The sequence below is a fragment of the Bombina bombina genome, chromosome 7, assembly GCF_027579735.1.
Source record: "Bombina bombina isolate aBomBom1 chromosome 7, aBomBom1.pri, whole genome shotgun sequence".
Taxonomy (NCBI): Eukaryota; Metazoa; Chordata; class Amphibia; order Anura; family Bombinatoridae; genus Bombina; species Bombina bombina.
Window position 1 is genome coordinate 551,199,280 of NC_069505.1, and position 18,549 is coordinate 551,217,828.

Consider the following 18,549-nt stretch of genomic DNA (forward strand, 5'->3'; position numbering starts at 1 on the left):
GCATAAGGCTATCCTACATACTTATTAATGCCTGGGATAAGCATAAGGCTATCCTACATACTTATTAATGCCTGGGATAAGCATAAGGCTATCCTACATACTTATTAATGCCTGGGATAAGCATAAGGCTATCCTACATACTTATTAATGCCTGGGATAAACATAAGGCTATCCTATATACTTATTAATGCCTGGGATAAACATAAGGCTATCCTACATACTCATTAATGCCTGGGATAAACATAAGGCTATCCTACATACTTATTAATGCCTGGGATAAGCATAAGGCTATCCTACATACTTATTAATGCCTGGGATAAGCATAAGGCTATCCTACATACTTATTAATGCCTGGAATAAACATAAGACTATTCTACATACTTATTAATTCCTGGGATAAGCATAAGGCTATCCTACATACTTATTAATGCCTGGAATAAACATAAGACTATTCTACATACTTATTAATGCCTGGGATAAGCATAAGGCTATCCTACATACTTATTAATGCCTGGGATAAGCATAAGGCTATCCTACATACTTATTAATGCCTGGGATAAACGTAAGGCTATCCTACATACTTATTAATGCATGGGATAAGCATAAGGCTATCCTACATACTAATTAATGCCTGGGATAAGCATAAGGCTATCCTACATACTAACTAATGCCTGGAATAAACATAAAGCTATCCTACATACTAATTAATGCCTGGAATAAACATAAGGCTATCCTACATACTTATTAATGCATGGGATAAGCATAAGGCTATCCTACATACTAATTAATGCCTGGGATAAGCATAAGGCTATCCTACATACTAATGAAGGCCTGGGATAAGCATACGGCTATCCTACATACTAATTAATGCCTGGAATAAACATAAGGCTATCCTACATACTTATTAAAGGGACACTGAACCCAAATTTTTTCTTTCGTGATTCAGATAGAGCATGCAATTTTAAGCAACTTTCTAATTTACTCCTATTATCAAATTTTCTTCATTCTCTTGGTATCTTTATTTAAAATGCAAGAATGTAAGTTTAGACGCCGGCCCATTTTTGGTGAACGACCTGGGCTGTCCTTGCTGATTGGTGGATAAATTCATCCACCAATAAAAAAAGTCTTGTCCAGAGGTCTGAACCAAAAAACTTATATATCTTCTTTCTCAAATATAGATAGCAAGAGAGCAAAGAAAAATTGATAATAGGAGTAAATTAGAAAGTTGCTTAAAGGTTATCCTTCATACTTATTAATGCCTGGGATAAGCATACGGCTATCCTACATACTTATTAATGCCTGGGATAAACATAAGGCTATCCTACATACTTATTAATGCCTGGGATAAACATAAGGCTATCCTACATACTTATTAATGCCTGGGATAAACATAAGGCTATCCTTCATACTTATTAATGCCTGGGATAAGCATACGGCTATCCTACATACTTATTAATGCCTGGGATAAACATAAGGCTATCCTACATACTTATTAATGCCTGGGATAAACATAAGGCTATCCTACATACTTATTAATGCCTGGGATAAACATAAGGCTATCCTACATACTTATTAATACCTGGAATAAACATAAGACTATCCTACATATGTATTAATGCCTGGGATAAGCATACGGCTATCCTACATACTTATTAACTCTTGGGATAAGCATAAGGCTATCCTACATACTTATTAATGCCTGGGATAAACGTATGTATCCTACATACTTATTAACGCTTGGAATAAGCATAAGGCTATCCTACATACTAACTAATGCCTGGAATAAACATAAAGCTATCCTACTTACGTATTAATGCCTGGGATAAGCAGAAGGCTATCCTACATATTTATTAATGCCTGGGATAAGCATAAGGCTATCTTACATACTTATTAATGCCTGGGATAAGCATAAGGCTATCCTACATACGTATTAATGCCTGGGATAAACATAAAGCTATCCTACATACTTATTAATGCCTGGGATAAACATAAGGCTATCCTACATACGTATTAATGCCTGGGATAAACATAAGGCTATCCTACATACTTATTAATGCCTGGGATAAGTATAAGGCTATCCTACATACTTATTAATGCCTGGGATAAACATAAGACTATTCTACATACTTATTAATGCCTGGGATAAACGTAAGGCTATCCTACATACTTATTAATGCCTGGGATAAACATAAGGCTATCCTACATACTTATTAATGCCTGGGATAAGCATAAGGCTATCCTACATACTTATTAATGTCTAGGATAAACATAAAGCTATCCTACATACGTATTAATGCCTGGGATAAGCAGAAGGCTATCCTACATATTTATTAATGCCTGGGATAAGCATAAGGCTATCTTACATACTTATTAATGCCTGGGATAAGCATAAGGCTATCCTACATACGTATTAATTCCTGGGATAAACATAAAGCTATCCTACATACTTATTAATGCTTGGGATAAACATAAGGCTATCCTACATACGTATTAATGCCTGGGATAAACATAAGGCTATCCTACATACTTATTAATGCCTGGGATAAACATAAGGCTATCCTACATACTTATTAATGCCTGGGATAAGTATAAGGCTATCCTATATACTTATTAATGCCTGGGATAAACATAAGACTATCCTACATACTTATTAATGCCTGGGATAAACATAAGGCTATCCTACATACTTATTAATGCCTGGGATAAACATAAGACTATCCTACATACTTATTAATGCCTGGGATAAACGTAAGGCTATCCTACATACTTATTAATGCCTGGAATAAACATAAGACTATCCTACATACCTATTAATGCCTGGGATAAACATAAGGCTATCCTACATACTTATTAATGCCTGGGATAAACGTAAGGCTATCCTACATACTTATTAATGCCTGGAATAAACATAAGACTATTCTACATACTTATTAATGCCTGGGATAAGCATAAGGCTATCCTACATACTTATTAATGCCTGGGATAAGCATAAGGCTATCCTACATACTTATTAATGCCTGGGATAAGCATACGGCTATCCTACATACTTATTAATGCCTGTGATAAACATAAGGCTATCCTACATACTTATTAATGCATGGGATAAACATAAGGCTATCCTACATACTTATTAATGCCTGGGATAAGCATACGGCTATCCTACATACTTATTAATGCCTGTGATAAACATAAGGCTATCCTACATACTTATTAATGCCTGGAATAAACATAAGACTATCCTACATACTTATTAATGCCTGGGATAAACATAAGGCTATCCTACATACTTATTAATGCCTGGGATAAACGTAAAGGCTATCCTACATACTTATTAATGACTGGGATAAACGTAAGGCTATCCTACATACTTATTAATGCCTGGGATAAACGTAAGGCTATCCTACATACTTATTAATGCCTGGGATAAACATAAGGCTATCCTACATACTTATTAATGCCTGGGATAAACGTAAGGCTAGCCTACATACTTATTAATGCCTGGAATAAACATAAGACTATCCTACACACTTATTAATGCCTGGGATAAACATAAGGCATATCCTACATACTTATTAATGCCTGGGATAAATGTAAGGTTATCCTACATACTTATTAATGCCTGGGATAAACATAAGGCTTTCTTTCCTTCATACTTATTAATGCCTGGGATAAGCATACGGCTATCCTACATACTTATTAATGCCTGGGATAAACATAAGGCTATCCTACATACTTATTAATGCCTGGGATAAGCATACGGCTATCCTACATACTTATTAATGCCTGGGATAAGCATAAGGCTGTCCTACATACTTATTAATGCCTGGGATAAGCATAAGGCTTTCCGTCATACGTATTAATGCCTGGGATAAACATAAGGCTATCCCACATACTAATTAATGCCTGAGATAAGCATAAGGCTGTCCTACATACTTATTAATGCCTGGGATAAACATAAGGGTATCCTACATACTTATTAATGCCTGGGATAAGCATAAGGCTATCCTACATACTAATTAGTGACTGGGATAAGCATAAGGCTATCCTATGTACTAACTAATGCCTGGGATAAGCATAAGGCTATGATACAAACTAGATACGTTTATACTTTTAGGAAATATTGGGCAGACTTGATGGGCCTATGGCTCTTATCTGCAGTCAATATTTACGTTTCTATCTATTTTCTTCTTTGTTCATATATTGTTTGTTTTACAATGTTAACAGCCAATAAGGATTGCTACCTTTAGTTTAGGCCAAAACCCGAACAGTCTTGTGCCGTTCACAGCACATCAAACTTATTAATGCCTGGGATAAACATAAGGCTATCCTACATACTTATTAATGCCTGGGATAAGTATAAGGCTATCCTATATACTTATTAATGCCTGGGATAAACATAAGACTATCCTACATACTTATTAATGCCTGGGATAAACATAAGGCTATCCTACATACTTATTAATGCCTGGGATAAACATAAGACTATCCTACATACTTATTAATGCCTGGGATAAACGTAAGGCTATCCTACATACTTATTAATGCCTGGAATAAACATAAGACTATCCTACATACCTATTAATGCCTGGGATAAACATAAGGCTATCCTACATACTTATTAATGCCTGGGATAAACGTAAGGCTATCCTACATACTTATTAATGCCTGGAATAAACATAAGACTATTCTACATACTTATTAATGCCTGGGATAAGCATAAGGCTATCCTACATACTTATTAATGCCTGGGATAAGCATAAGGCTATCCTACATACTTATTAATGCCTGGGATAAGCATACGGCTATCCTACATACTTATTAATGCCTGTGATAAACATAAGGCTATCCTACATACTTATTAATGCCTGGGATAAACATAAGGCTATCCTACATACTTATTAATGCCTGGGATAAGCATACGGCTATCCTACATACTTATTAATGCCTGTGATAAACATAAGGCTATCCTACATACTTATTAATGCCTGGAATAAACATAAGACTATCCTACATACTTATTAATGCCTGGGATAAACATAAGGCTATCCTACATACTTATTAATGCCTGGGATAAACGTAAAGGCTATCCTACATACTTATTAATGACTGGGATAAACGTAAGGCTATCCTACATACTTATTAATGCCTGGGATAAACGTAAGGCTATCCTACATACTTATTAATGCCTGGGATAAACATAAGGCTATCCTACATACTTATTAATGCCTGGGATAAACGTAAGGCTAGCCTACATACTTATTAATGCCTGGAATAAACATAAGACTATCCTACACACTTATTAATGCCTGGGATAAACATAAGGCATATCCTACATACTTATTAATGCCTGGGATAAATGTAAGGTTATCCTACATACTTATTAATGCCTGGGATAAACATAAGGCTTTCTTTCCTTCATACTTATTAATGCCTGGGATAAGCATACGGCTATCCTACATACTTATTAATGCCTGGGATAAACATAAGGCTATCCTACATACTTATTAATGCCTGGGATAAGCATACGGCTATCCTACATACTTATTAATGCCTGGGATAAGCATAAGGCTGTCCTACATACTTATTAATGCCTGGGATAAGCATAAGGCTTTCCGTCATACGTATTAATGCCTGGGATAAACATAAGGCTATCCCACATACTAATTAATGCCTGAGATAAGCATAAGGCTGTCCTACATACTTATTAATGCCTGGGATAAACATAAGGGTATCCTACATACTTATTAATGCCTGGGATAAGCATAAGGCTATCCTACATACTAATTAGTGACTGGGATAAGCATAAGGCTATCCTATGTACTAACTAATGCCTGGGATAAGCATAAGGCTATGATACAAACTAGATACGTTTATACTTTTAGGAAATATTGGGCAGACTTGATGGGCCTATGGCTCTTATCTGCAGTCAATATTTACGTTTCTATCTATTTTCTTCTTTGTTCATATATTGTTTGTTTTACAATGTTAACAGCCAATAAGGATTGCTACCTTTAGTTTAGGCCAAAACCCGAACAGTCTTGTGCCGTTCACAGCACATCAAACATCAACACACTATCTATAATAGCACATAAACACAAACTCGCACATAGATATTCACACCCTCACACACTACCACACACACACTCTCACTCTCACACACAAAGATACTAACACTCTTACACACACACTTTCTCTCACACACTAACACATACTCTTACACTCATACTCCTCTCTCACACACACAAAGACACTAACACTCTTACAGACACACACTTTCTTTCACACACTCACACATACTTACACACATACTCCTCTCTCACACACACAAAGACACTAACACTCTTACAGACACACACTTTCTCTCACACACTAACACATACTTACACACATACTCCTCTCTCTCACACACACTCTCTCTCACACACTAACACACACTCTTACACACATACTCCTCTCTCACACACACAAAGACACTAACACTCTTACATACACACACTGTCGCACACTAACTCACACTCTTACACACACACACTCCTCTCTCATACACACAAAGGCACTAACACTCTTACACACACACACCTTCTCTCACACACTAACACACACTCTTACACATATACTCCTTTTCTCTCCCACACACAAAGACACTAACACTTACACCCACACACTATCTCACATACTAACACCCACTCTTACACACATTCCCTATCACACACACAAAGACACTAACATTTACACACACACTCCTATCTCAAACATACAAAGACACTAACGCTCTTACACACACACACACGCTCACACACACATACTGTACTCCTCTGTCACACACACACAAAGACACTAACACTTACACACACACTTTCTCTCACACTCTTTCACACATACTCCTTCTCTCTCCCACACACAAAGACACTAACACTTACACACACACATACACTTTCTCCCATACACTAACACATACTCTTACACACATTCTCTCTCACACACACAAATAAACTCACTTTTTCACACACAGAAAGAAATTGACAATCACAAAGACACACACACTCTCACTCACGAAGACACTTACACACAGTCACACACACTTTCTCACACTCTTACACATTCTCTCACACAAATAGATATCCACAGCGCCAAATGCAGCCACACAAGCTCCTCCCAAAAGCAAGATCTCTCAACCAGATCTCATATATATTACCAAAAATAAACGCGAATGGAAAGAGCACTAATATAGCTCCTATATGGGAGCCAAAAAGCTAAAGGTGGGATCTATAGGGTAAGCCACTTAGGAAATAAAAAGAATGACTATTTATTGGTAAAAGTGAGGTATGGGTGACCTCATATATCATGATATAACAATTGTACACAGATAAAATTACACAGGATAATACAAATAAAATACAATATAATACAATTAGATCCTGTGCGTGATCTAGGAGAGACACCTAGATCTATACATGTATCAGATCTGCACAGGATGTATTCTATAATTAATCTAAAATCCAGTGGAGAAAATACGCTGAGTTCTTTAAGACCAATAGGGATGCGTTATATAAAAAACCATATGGTACAAAATATTACAGAATGCATAACATATGTAAATCCATGTTAAAATGTCCAAATAAATGTCCAAAGAGAGTCCCGAGAAAAAAATCTAGAAAAAATAATAATAATATCTCGATGTGAAGAAAAAAGCAAAAAAATATAGTGTGTCCATAAAATGGTGTTGATAAAAAATGTATACTGATTGAAAAAATTGAAAAGTGTGTTAAAAAACAAATGGTGTACAATTTAAAAAATAAAAATGCAGTGAAAAGAGATACAAGAAAAAAAATTATACAAGAAAAAAAATATATTCGATATATATACAATCGTGGATCATAAAAAAGTGGAAATATATAAGTGAATATCCTATTAGTGATAATAATCCTGATTGGTGATGATCCTCAAATGTGTGGTAAAGAGGGTCTTCTAAGTGATGTGTCTTTTAAATAATGTGTGTCGATCTCCTATAAAAGATAAAATATATAGTGCAACAACGCTACTAGTAGTTTAAAAAAAAGGTATTGGGCTTACCAATGTAAAATAAACCTGAGCCGTGGTATCAGCAATGGTCGTCTATGCATTTCAGTCCTCACCAGGACTCAAGACTGATACCGGTGTTCTGTTAAGGGACCAAACTTTTCAAAAGAGCGAACCATGTCACTTCCTGTGACGTTACATCAGCTGTTGTACACATTTTGCCCATAATGCGCATGCGTGCCAGCGTCATCACATACCTGGCCGCATATGTCAATGTGAAACTATTTTCACTTGTGAAATTGAGAAGCCTTTTTATAACGCATGTGTGGGATTTTCTATCACAAATGGGGGGTTTATGGAACGCTGGTTTATTGGTCCCTGCATGACAAACAGCCAAATATGTGAATTATAGTGTAAAACCGATATAAATTTAAGGATAAAAAATACGACATTGAAAAATGGATCTTCCAACACAAGCAGTGGCGATAGCCGAGTGGCTGTTTGTCATGCAGGGACCAATAAACAGCATTCCATAAAACCCCCCCATTTGTGATAATAGAAAATCCCACACATGCGCTATAGAAAGGCTTCTCAATTTCACAAGTGTAAATAGTTTCACAGTGACGTATGCGGCCAGATATGTGATGATGCTAGCATGCATGCGCATTAGGGGCAAAATGTGTACAACAGCTGATGTAACGTCACAGGAAGTGACATGGTTCGCTCTTTTAAAAAGTTCGGTCCCTTAACAGAACACCGGCTGTAATCAGATGTTTCCTTATAAGGGGTCTTTTGGCCAATTGTGGGGCTTCAAACAGGCGCCAAATGTCCCTCTCCGAAACCGGAAGTGGTTGTGTGTCTTATCACATCTGGTTTCTCTGTGTCGTCTCAAACCGGAAATCGTCATTTTAATGACGTCATATCCGGTTGTCATTGATTCCGGTTGGGATTTTTCCGGTTGCGTATTTCCTGGCTTATGTTTACTTTCGTTTTCAAGAGGGGAAAGCTTTCATAATTAAAATATATATGTGTAAGCTATATTTATGACTAGGGTGTCTATATGGATGTCGTGAATACACGCATGTAGTACTCTGATACCAACCCCGGACTCAGGTTTATGCTATAGAGGAACCCATACTTATTTAATTAGAACAATAATTGTAACAAAGGAGGCTGGATTGCAATTTGAAATAAAGATATGTTATATAGTATAATAGAAATATAGAGGCCCATTAATCAAGCTCCGTATGGAGCTTGTGGGCCCGTGTTTCTGGCGAGTCTGAAGACTCGCCAGAAACAGCAGTTATGAAGCAGCGGTCAAAAGACCGCTGCTCCATAACCCTGTCCGCCTGCTCTGAGCAGGCGGACAGGAATCGCCACAATTCAACCCGATCAAGTACGATCGTGTTGATTGACACCTCCCTGCTGGTGGCCGCGAGTCTGAGGGGGCAGCGTTGCACCAGCAGCTCTTGTGAGCTGCTGGTGCAATGCTGAATACGGAGAGCGTATTGCTCTCCGCATTCAGCGAGGTCTTGCGGACCTGATCCGCACTGTCGGATCAGGTCCACAAGACCTTTGATACATAGGCCTCACAGTGTGTGCTTAATAAGCACTCCACATTGAATGGTAAGCTCCAGAATGTAAACAAATAACTAGGCTAGACATCTATATAGACATCCTAGTCATAAATATAGCTTACGCATATATATATATTTTAAATATGAAAGCTTTCCCCTCTTGAAAACTAAAAAGTAAACATAAGCCCGGAAATACACAACCAGAAAGATCCCAACCGGAATCAATGACAACCGGATATGACGTCATTAAAATGACGATTTACGGTTTGAGACGACACAAAGAAACCGGATGTGATAAGACACACAACCACTTCCGGTTTTGGAGAGGGACATTTGGCACCTGTTTGAAGCCCCACAATTGGCCAAAAGACCCCTTATAAGGAAACATCCGGTTACAGCCGGTATAAGTTTTGAGAAAGGTCCTGGTGAGGACCGAAACGCGTAGACGACCATTTCTGATACCAGGGCTCAGGTTTATTTTACACTGGTAAGCCCAATACCTATTTTTTAAAATACTAGTAGCGTTATTGCACTATATATTTTATCTTTTATAGGAGATCGACACACATTATTTAGAAGACCCTCTTTACCACACATTTGAGGATCATCACCAATCAGGATTATTATCACTAATAGGATATTCACTTATATATTTCCACTTTTTTATGATCCACGATTGAATATATTGAATATATTTTTTTTCTTGTATCTCTTTTCACTGCATTTTTATTTTTTAAGGTGTACACCATTTGTTTTTTTAACACAATGTTCAATTTTTTCGATCAGTATAGATTTTTTATCAACACCATTTTATGGACACACTATATTTTTGTTTTTTTCTTCACATCAAGATATTATTATTATTTTTTCTAGATATTTTTCTCGGGATTCTCTTTGGACATTTATTTGGACATTTTAACATGGATTTACATATGTTATGCATTCTGTAATATTTTGTACTATATGGTTTTTTATATAACGCATCCCTATTGGTCTTAAAGAACTCAGCGTATTCTCTTCACTGAGGAGACCCTCTGGATTTTAGATAAATTATAGGATACATCCTGTACAGATCTGATACATGTATAGATCTAGGTGTCTCTCCTAGATCACGCACAGGATCTAATTGTATTATATTGTATTTTATTTGTATTATCCTGTGTAATTTTATCTGTGTACAATTGTTATATCATGATATAGGAGGTCACCCATACCTCACATTTACCAATAAATAGTCATTCTTTTTATTTCCTAATTGGCTAACCCTATAGATCCCACCTTTAGCTTTTTGGCTCCCATATAGGAGCTATATTAGCGCTCTTTCCGTTCGCTTTTACTTTTTGGTTACATTCTCTCACACACACACACAAGAGGAATTTGTCTTATATTATATTTCAAATACATATGCTGTGTTTTTATTTATACTGGTTTTGTGTTCATTTAAATCTGAGTACATCAGCCTCAGAATCTATGCAAGGCAAGTTCGAATCTAGGCAGAGCCAACGCACATTCATCCTTTCCAAGGACAATAAAATCAATTCCTATAACCTGGTTAATAATAAAAGAACCGCAAGTCAATTAGGGCCGTGTCAGCTGTGCTAGAACTAACCACAATTATTCTTATTAATATCTATTTTGGCAGATGACATATCTACTCCTTTTATATTCTCTATGAGGTTTTATTGATATCCTCGTCCTTACATTGTTTTCTCTCATATCTTACTTCAATAGTGCGCTGTAAAGGATCCACAATTTGCCAGATGCCCAGAGTTATAATATCCAAACCCAAGAGAAGAGAAACGGTTGTGTACAGTTTCCAAGGCTCAAGCGTCTGAGATTGCTGTAGAGAAATACCATGTAAAATAATTCAGAAATCTTTGGTGATTATAAGGATAGTGTACTAATAAAAGTGACATGTTTATAGGCTCAGTCCCTGCTAGGACTAAAGTGTACTAATGACAGTGACATGTTTATAGGCTCAGTCCCTGCTAGGACTTAAGTGTACTAATGACAGTGACATGTTTATAGGCTCAGTCCCTGCTAGGACTTAAGTGTACTAATGACAGTGACATGTTTATGTGCTCAGTCCCTGCTAGGACTAAAGTGTACTAATGACAGTGACATGTTTATAGACTCAGTCCCTGCTAGGACTAAAGTGTACTAATGACAGTGACATGTTTATGGGCTCAGTCCCTGCAAGGACTAAAGTGTACTAATGAAAGTGACATGTTTATGGGCTCAGTCCCTGCTAGGACTAAAGTGTACTAATGACAGTGATATGTTTATGGGCTTAGTCCCTGCTAGGACTAAAGTGTACTAATGACAGTGACATGTTTATGGGCTCAGTCCCTGCTAGGACTAAAGTGTACTAATGACAGTGACATGTTTATGGGCTCAGTCCCTGCTAGGACTAAAGTGTACTAATGACAGTGACATGTTTATAGGCTCAGTTCCTGCTAGGACTAAAGTGTACTAATGACAGTGACATGTTTATGTGCTCCGTCCCTGCTAGGACTAAAGTGTAATGACAGTGACATGTTTATGTGCTCAGTCCCTGCTAAGACTAAAGTGTACTAATGACAGTGACATGTTTATGGGATTAGTCCCTGCTAGGACCAAACTGTACTAATGACAGTAACATGTTTATAGGCTCAGTCCCTGCTAAGACTAAAGTGTACTAATGACAGTGACATGTTTATGGGATTAGTCCCTGCTAGGACTAAAGTGTACTAATGACAGTAACATGTTTATGGGCTCAGTTCCTGCTAGGACTAAAGTGTACTAATGACAGTGACATGTTTATATGCTCAGTCCCTGCTAGGACTAAAGTGTACTAATGACAGTGACATGTTTATGTGCTCAGTCCCTGCTAGGACCAAACTGTACTAATGACAGTAACATGTTTATAGGCTAGGTCCCTGCTAGGACCAAACTGTACTAATGACAGTAACATGTTTATAGGCTCAGTCCCTGCTAGGACTAAAGTGTACTAATGACAGTGACATGTTTATGTGCTCAGTCCCTGCTAGGACCAAACTGTACTAATGACAGTAACATGTTTATAGGCTAGGTCCCTGCTAGGACCAAACTGTACTAATGACAGTGACATGTTTATAGACTCAGTCCCTGCTAGGACTAAAGTGTACTAATGACAGTGACATGTTTATGGGCTCAGTCCCTGCAAGGACTAAAGTGTACTAATGAAAGTGACATGTTTATGGGCTCAGTCCCTGCTAGGACTAAAGTGTACTAATGACAGTGATATGTTTATGGGCTTAGTCCCTGCTAGGACTAAAGTGTACTAATGACAGTGACATGTTTATGGGCTCAGTCCCTGCTAGGACTAAAGTGTACTAATGACAGTGACATGTTTATGGGCTCAGTCCCTGCTAGGACTAAAGTGTACTAATGACAGTGACATGTTTATAGGCTCAGTTCCTGCTAGGACTAAAGTGTACTAATGACAGTGACATGTTTATGTGCTCCGTCCCTGCTAGGACTAAAGTGTAATGACAGTGACATGTTTATGTGCTCAGTCCCTGCTAAGACTAAAGTGTACTAATGACAGTGACATGTTTATGGGATTAGTCCCTGCTAGGACCAAACTGTACTAATGACAGTAACATGTTTATAGGCTCAGTCCCTGCTAAGACTAAAGTGTACTAATGACAGTGACATGTTTATGGGATTAGTCCCTGCTAGGACTAAAGTGTACTAATGACAGTAACATGTTTATGGGCTCAGTTCCTGCTAGGACTAAAGTGTACTAATGACAGTGACATGTTTATATGCTCAGTCCCTGCTAGGACTAAAGTGTACTAATGACAGTGACATGTTTATGTGCTCAGTCCCTGCTAGGACCAAACTGTACTAATGACAGTAACATGTTTATAGGCTAGGTCCCTGCTAGGACCAAACTGTACTAATGACAGTAACATGTTTATAGGCTCAGTCCCTGCTAGGACTAAAGTGTACTAATGACAGTGACATGTTTATGTGCTCAGTCCCTGCTAGGACCAAACTGTACTAATGACAGTAACATGTTTATAGGCTAGGTCCCTGCTAGGACCAAACTGTACTAATGACAGTAACATGTTTATAGGCTCAGTCCCTGCTAGGACTAAAGTGTCCTAATGACAGTGACATGTTTATGGGCTCAGTCCCTGCTAGGACTAAAGTGTACTAATGACAGTGATATGTTTATGGGCTTAGTCCCTGCTAGGACTAAAGTGTACTAATGACAGTGACATGTTTATGGGCTCAGTCCCTGCTAGGACTAAAGTGTACTAATGACAGTGACATGTTTATGGGCTCAGTCCCTGCTAGGACTAAAGTGTACTAATGACAGTGACATGTTTATAGGCTCAGTTCCTGCTAGGACTAAAGTGTACTAATGACAGTGACATGTTTATGTGCTCCGTCCCTGCTAGGACTAAAGTGTAATGACAGTGACATGTTTATGTGCTCAGTCCCTGCTAAGACTAAAGTGTACTAATGACAGTGACATGTTTATGGGATTAGTCCCTGCTAGGACCAAACTGTACTAATGACAGTAACATGTTTATAGGCTCAGTCCCTTCTAAGACTAAAGTGTACTAATGACAGTGACATGTTTATGTGCTCAGTACCTGCTAGGACTAAAGTGTACTAATGACAGTGACATGTTTATGGGAGTAATCCCTGCTAAGACTAAAGTGTACTAATGACAGTGACATGTTTATGGGATTAGTCCCTGCTAGGACTAAAGTGTACTAATGACAGTAACATGTTTATGGGCTCAGTTCCTGCTAGGACTAAAGTGTACTAATGACAGTGACATGTTTATATGCTCAGTCCCTGCTAGGACTAAAGTGTACTAATGACAGTGACATGTTTATATGCTCAGTCCCTGCTAGGACTAAAGTGTACTAATGACAGTGACATGTTTATGTGCTCAGTCCCTGCTAGGACCAAACTGTACTAATGACAGTAACATGTTTATAGGCTAGGTCCCTGCTAGGACCAAACTGTACTAATGACAGTAACATGTTTATAGGCTCAGTCCCTGCTAGGACTAAAGTGTACTAATGACAGTACCATGTTTATAGGCTCAGTCCCTGCTAGGACTAAAGTGTCCTAATGACAGTGACATGTTTATGTGCTCAGTACCTGCTAGGACTAAAGTGTACTAATGACAGTGACATGTTTATGGGATTAGTCCCTGCTAGGACTAAAGTGTACTAATGACAGTGACATATTTAGGGGCTCGGAAATCTGAAACACTTTTTTCCCTTATACAAAACAAAATCAGTGCAGACATTACCAAAATCAGATGAAAATTTAAATGGTTACTAAGCTATACACAATAGCATAGAAATGCATTCAGTCTTGCCAGCTGTATGTGTAATTAGTTTGTCAAACACATTCTAATTACATACAATTACACTAATGTTAACATGTCAAACATAGAAATTACAAAAATGATTATTCTGAATTTAACCTACAAAAATTCCATTAATAATGTAAGTATCAGATATTATAAAAAGGAAATTTATGCTTACCTGATAAATTTATTTCTTTTACGATATGACGAGTCCACGGATTTCATCCTTATGGGATTACGCCTCCTGGTCAGCAGGAAGTGGCAAAGAGCACCACAGCAGAGCTGTATATATAGCTCCTCCCTTCCCTCCCACTCCAGTCATTCGACCGAAGTTAGGAAGAGAAAGGAAAAGCCAAAGGTGCAGAGGTGACTGAAGTTTAACAAAAATAAATAAATAAATACCTGTCTTAGAAATAACAGGGTGGGCCGTGTACTCGTCATATCGTAAAAGAAATAAATTTATCAGGTAAGCATAAATTTCCTTTTCTTTTACAAGATATGACGAGTCCACGGATTTCATCCTTACTTATGGGATACAATACCAAAGCTATAGGACACGGATGAAAGGGAGGGACAAGACAGGAACCTAAACGGAAGGCACCACTGCTTGAAGAACCTTTCTCCCAAAACCAGCCTCAAAAGAAGCAAAAGTATCAAATTTGTAAAATTTGGAAAAAGTGTGAAGAGACGACCAAGTTGCAGCCTTGCAAATCTGTTCAACAGAAGCATAGTTTTTTAAATGCCCATGAGGAAGCCACAGCCCAAGTAGAATGAGACGTAATTCTTTCAGGAGGCTGCTGTCCAGCAGTCTCATATGCCAGACGGATGATACTCTTCAGCCAAAAAGAAAGAGGTAGCCGTAGCTTTCTGGCCCCTACGCTTTCCAGAAAAAACAACAAATAATGAAGATGATTGACGAAATTCCTTAGTCGCCTGCAAGTAAAACTTCAGGGCACGAACCACGTCCAAGTTATGCAGCAGACGCTCCTTCTTAGAAGAAGGATTAGGACATAATGAAGGAACAACAATTTCCTGATTAATATTCTTATTAGAAACAACCTTAGGAAGGAAACCAGGTTTGGTACGTAAAACCACCTTATCAGAATGGAAGATAAGATAAGGCGAGTCACATTGTAACGCTGAAAGCTCAGAAACTCTACGAGCAGAAGAAATAGCAACCAAAAATAAAACCTTCCAAGATAACAACTTAATATCTATGGAATGCATGGGTTCAAACGGAACCCCTTGAAGAACATTAAGAACTAAATTCAAACTCCAAGGTGGAGCAATTGGTCTAAACACAGGCTTGATTCTGGTTAGAGCCTGACAAAAAGACTGACTATCTGGAACATCTGCCAAACGCTTGTGTAGTAAAATTGACAAAGCAGAGATTTGTCCCTTTAAGGAACTTGCTGATAATCCTTTCTCCAATCCTTCTTGAAGAAAAGACAGAATCCTGGGAATCCTAACTCTACTCCATGAGTAGCCCTTGGATTTGCACCAATAAAGATATTTACGCCATATCTTATGGTAGATCTTTCTAGTAACAGGCTTATGTGCCTGAATCAAAGTATCAATGACCGAATCAGAGAACCCCCCGCTTAAGTTAAATCAAGCGTTCAATCTCCAAGCAGTCAGTTGCATAGAAACTAGATTCGGGTGTTGGAAGGGTCCCTGAATGAGAAGGTCATGCCTCAATGGAAGCTTCCACGGCGGCAGAGAGGACATGTCCACTAGATCGGCATACCAAGTCCTGCAAGGCCAGGCAGGCGCGATTAGAATTACTGAAGCCCTCTCCTGTTTGATCCGAGCAATCACCCGGGGAAGGAGAGCAAATGGTGGAAACACATAAGCTAGGTTGAACGACCAAGGCACTGCCAAGGCATCTATCAGTTCGGCCTGAGGATCCCTTGACCTGGATCAGTATCTTGGGAGCTTTGCATTTTGACGAGACGCCATCAGATCCAATTCTGGCCTGCCCCATCTGAGAATCAGGGTGGCAAAGACCTCCGGATGGACTTCCCACTCCCCCAGATGAAATGTCTGTCTGCTTAAAAAGTCAGCTTCCCAGTTGTCCACTCCTGGGATGTAGATTGCTGACAGATAACAAGAGTGAGCCTCCGCCCACCGAATTATCTTGGATACTTCTGTCATCGCTAAGGAACTCCTTGTTCCTCCCTGATGATTGATGTAAGCCACAGTCGTGATGTTGTCCGACTGAAAACGGATGAATTTGGCCGAAGCCAACTGAGGCCAAGCCTGAAGCGCATTGAATATTGCTCTCAATTCCAGAATATTGATTGGAAGTAGAGACTCTGACCGAGTCAACACACCCTGAGCCTTCAGGGAATTCCAGACTGCACCCCAACCTAGAAGGCTGGCGTCCGTTGTCACTATCACCCATGAGGGTCTGCGGAAGCATGTCCCTTGGGACAGATGATCCGGCGACAACCACCAAAGAAGAGAGTCTCTTGTCTCCTGATCCAGATCTATCTGAGGAGACAAATTTGCATAATCTCCATTCCACTGCCTGAGCATGCTCAGTTGTAGTGGTCTGAGATGAAAACGAGCAAACGGAATGATGTCCATTGCCGCCACCATCATTCCAATTACCTCCATGCACTGAGCCACTGATGGCAGAGGATTGGACTGAAGGGCTCAGCATGTATTCAGAATCTTTAACTTTCTGACCTCTGTCAAGAAAATTTTCATGGATATAGAATCTTTTAGAGTTCCCAGGAAGGGAACCCTGGTCTGTGGAATTAATGAACTCTTTTCTAGATTCACCTTCCACCTGTGAGTCCTCAGAAAGGACAGAACCATGTCTGTATGAGATTTTGTCAGATGGTAAGACGACGCCTGGATCAGAATATCGTCAAGATAAGGCACCACTGCAATACCTCGCGGCCTGAGAACCGCCAGAAGGGTCCCTAGAACCTTCATGAAGATCATGGGTGCTGTGGCTAACCCGAAGGGAAGAGCCACAAACTGAAAATGTTTGTCCAGGAAGGCAAACCTTAGGAACTGATGATGATCCTTGTGGATAGGAATATGAAGGTAGGCATCCTTCAGGTCCACGGTAGTCATATATTGACCCTCCTGGATCAATGGTAGAATTGTTCGAATAGTTTCCATCTTGAAGGATGGAACTCTGAGAAACTTGTTTAGTCTCTTGAGATCTAAAATGGGTCTGAACGTTCCCTCTTTTTTGGGAACCACGAAAAGATTTGAGTAAAACACCTGCCCCTGTTCCAGTATTGGAACGGGACAAATTACACCCATAGTAGAGAGGTCATTTACACAACGTAAGAACGCCTCTCTTTTTATCTGGTTTACAGACAATCGTGAAAGAAGAAACATCCTCCTTGTGAGAGAATTTTTGAATTCCAGTTGATACCCTTGGGACACGATTTCCAGTGTCCAGGGGTCCTAAACATCTCTTACCCAAGCCTGGGCAAAGAGAGAAAGTCTGCCCCCTACTAGATCCGGTCCCGGATCGGGGGCCGCCCCTTCATGCTGTCTTTGGAGCAGTAGTGGGCTTCTTGTTTACCTTTGCTCCAAGTCTGGTTGGGTCTCCAGACGGCCTTGGCT

General features: G+C 39.0%; 1 protein-coding gene across 1 annotated transcript in view; it reads right to left on the reverse strand.

Moving 5' to 3' along the window:
- The window catches only part of GABBR1 (gamma-aminobutyric acid type B receptor subunit 1), a 276,841-nt gene that overhangs the window by 79,949 nt on the left and 178,343 nt on the right, over positions 1 to 18,549 (reverse strand). Inside the window, exon 15 of the mRNA XM_053721871.1 lies at positions 11,320 to 11,436. Within this exon, the coding sequence (XP_053577846.1) occupies positions 11,320 to 11,436 (117 nt within the window). The remainder of the gene's footprint in view (positions 1 to 11,319; positions 11,437 to 18,549) is intronic.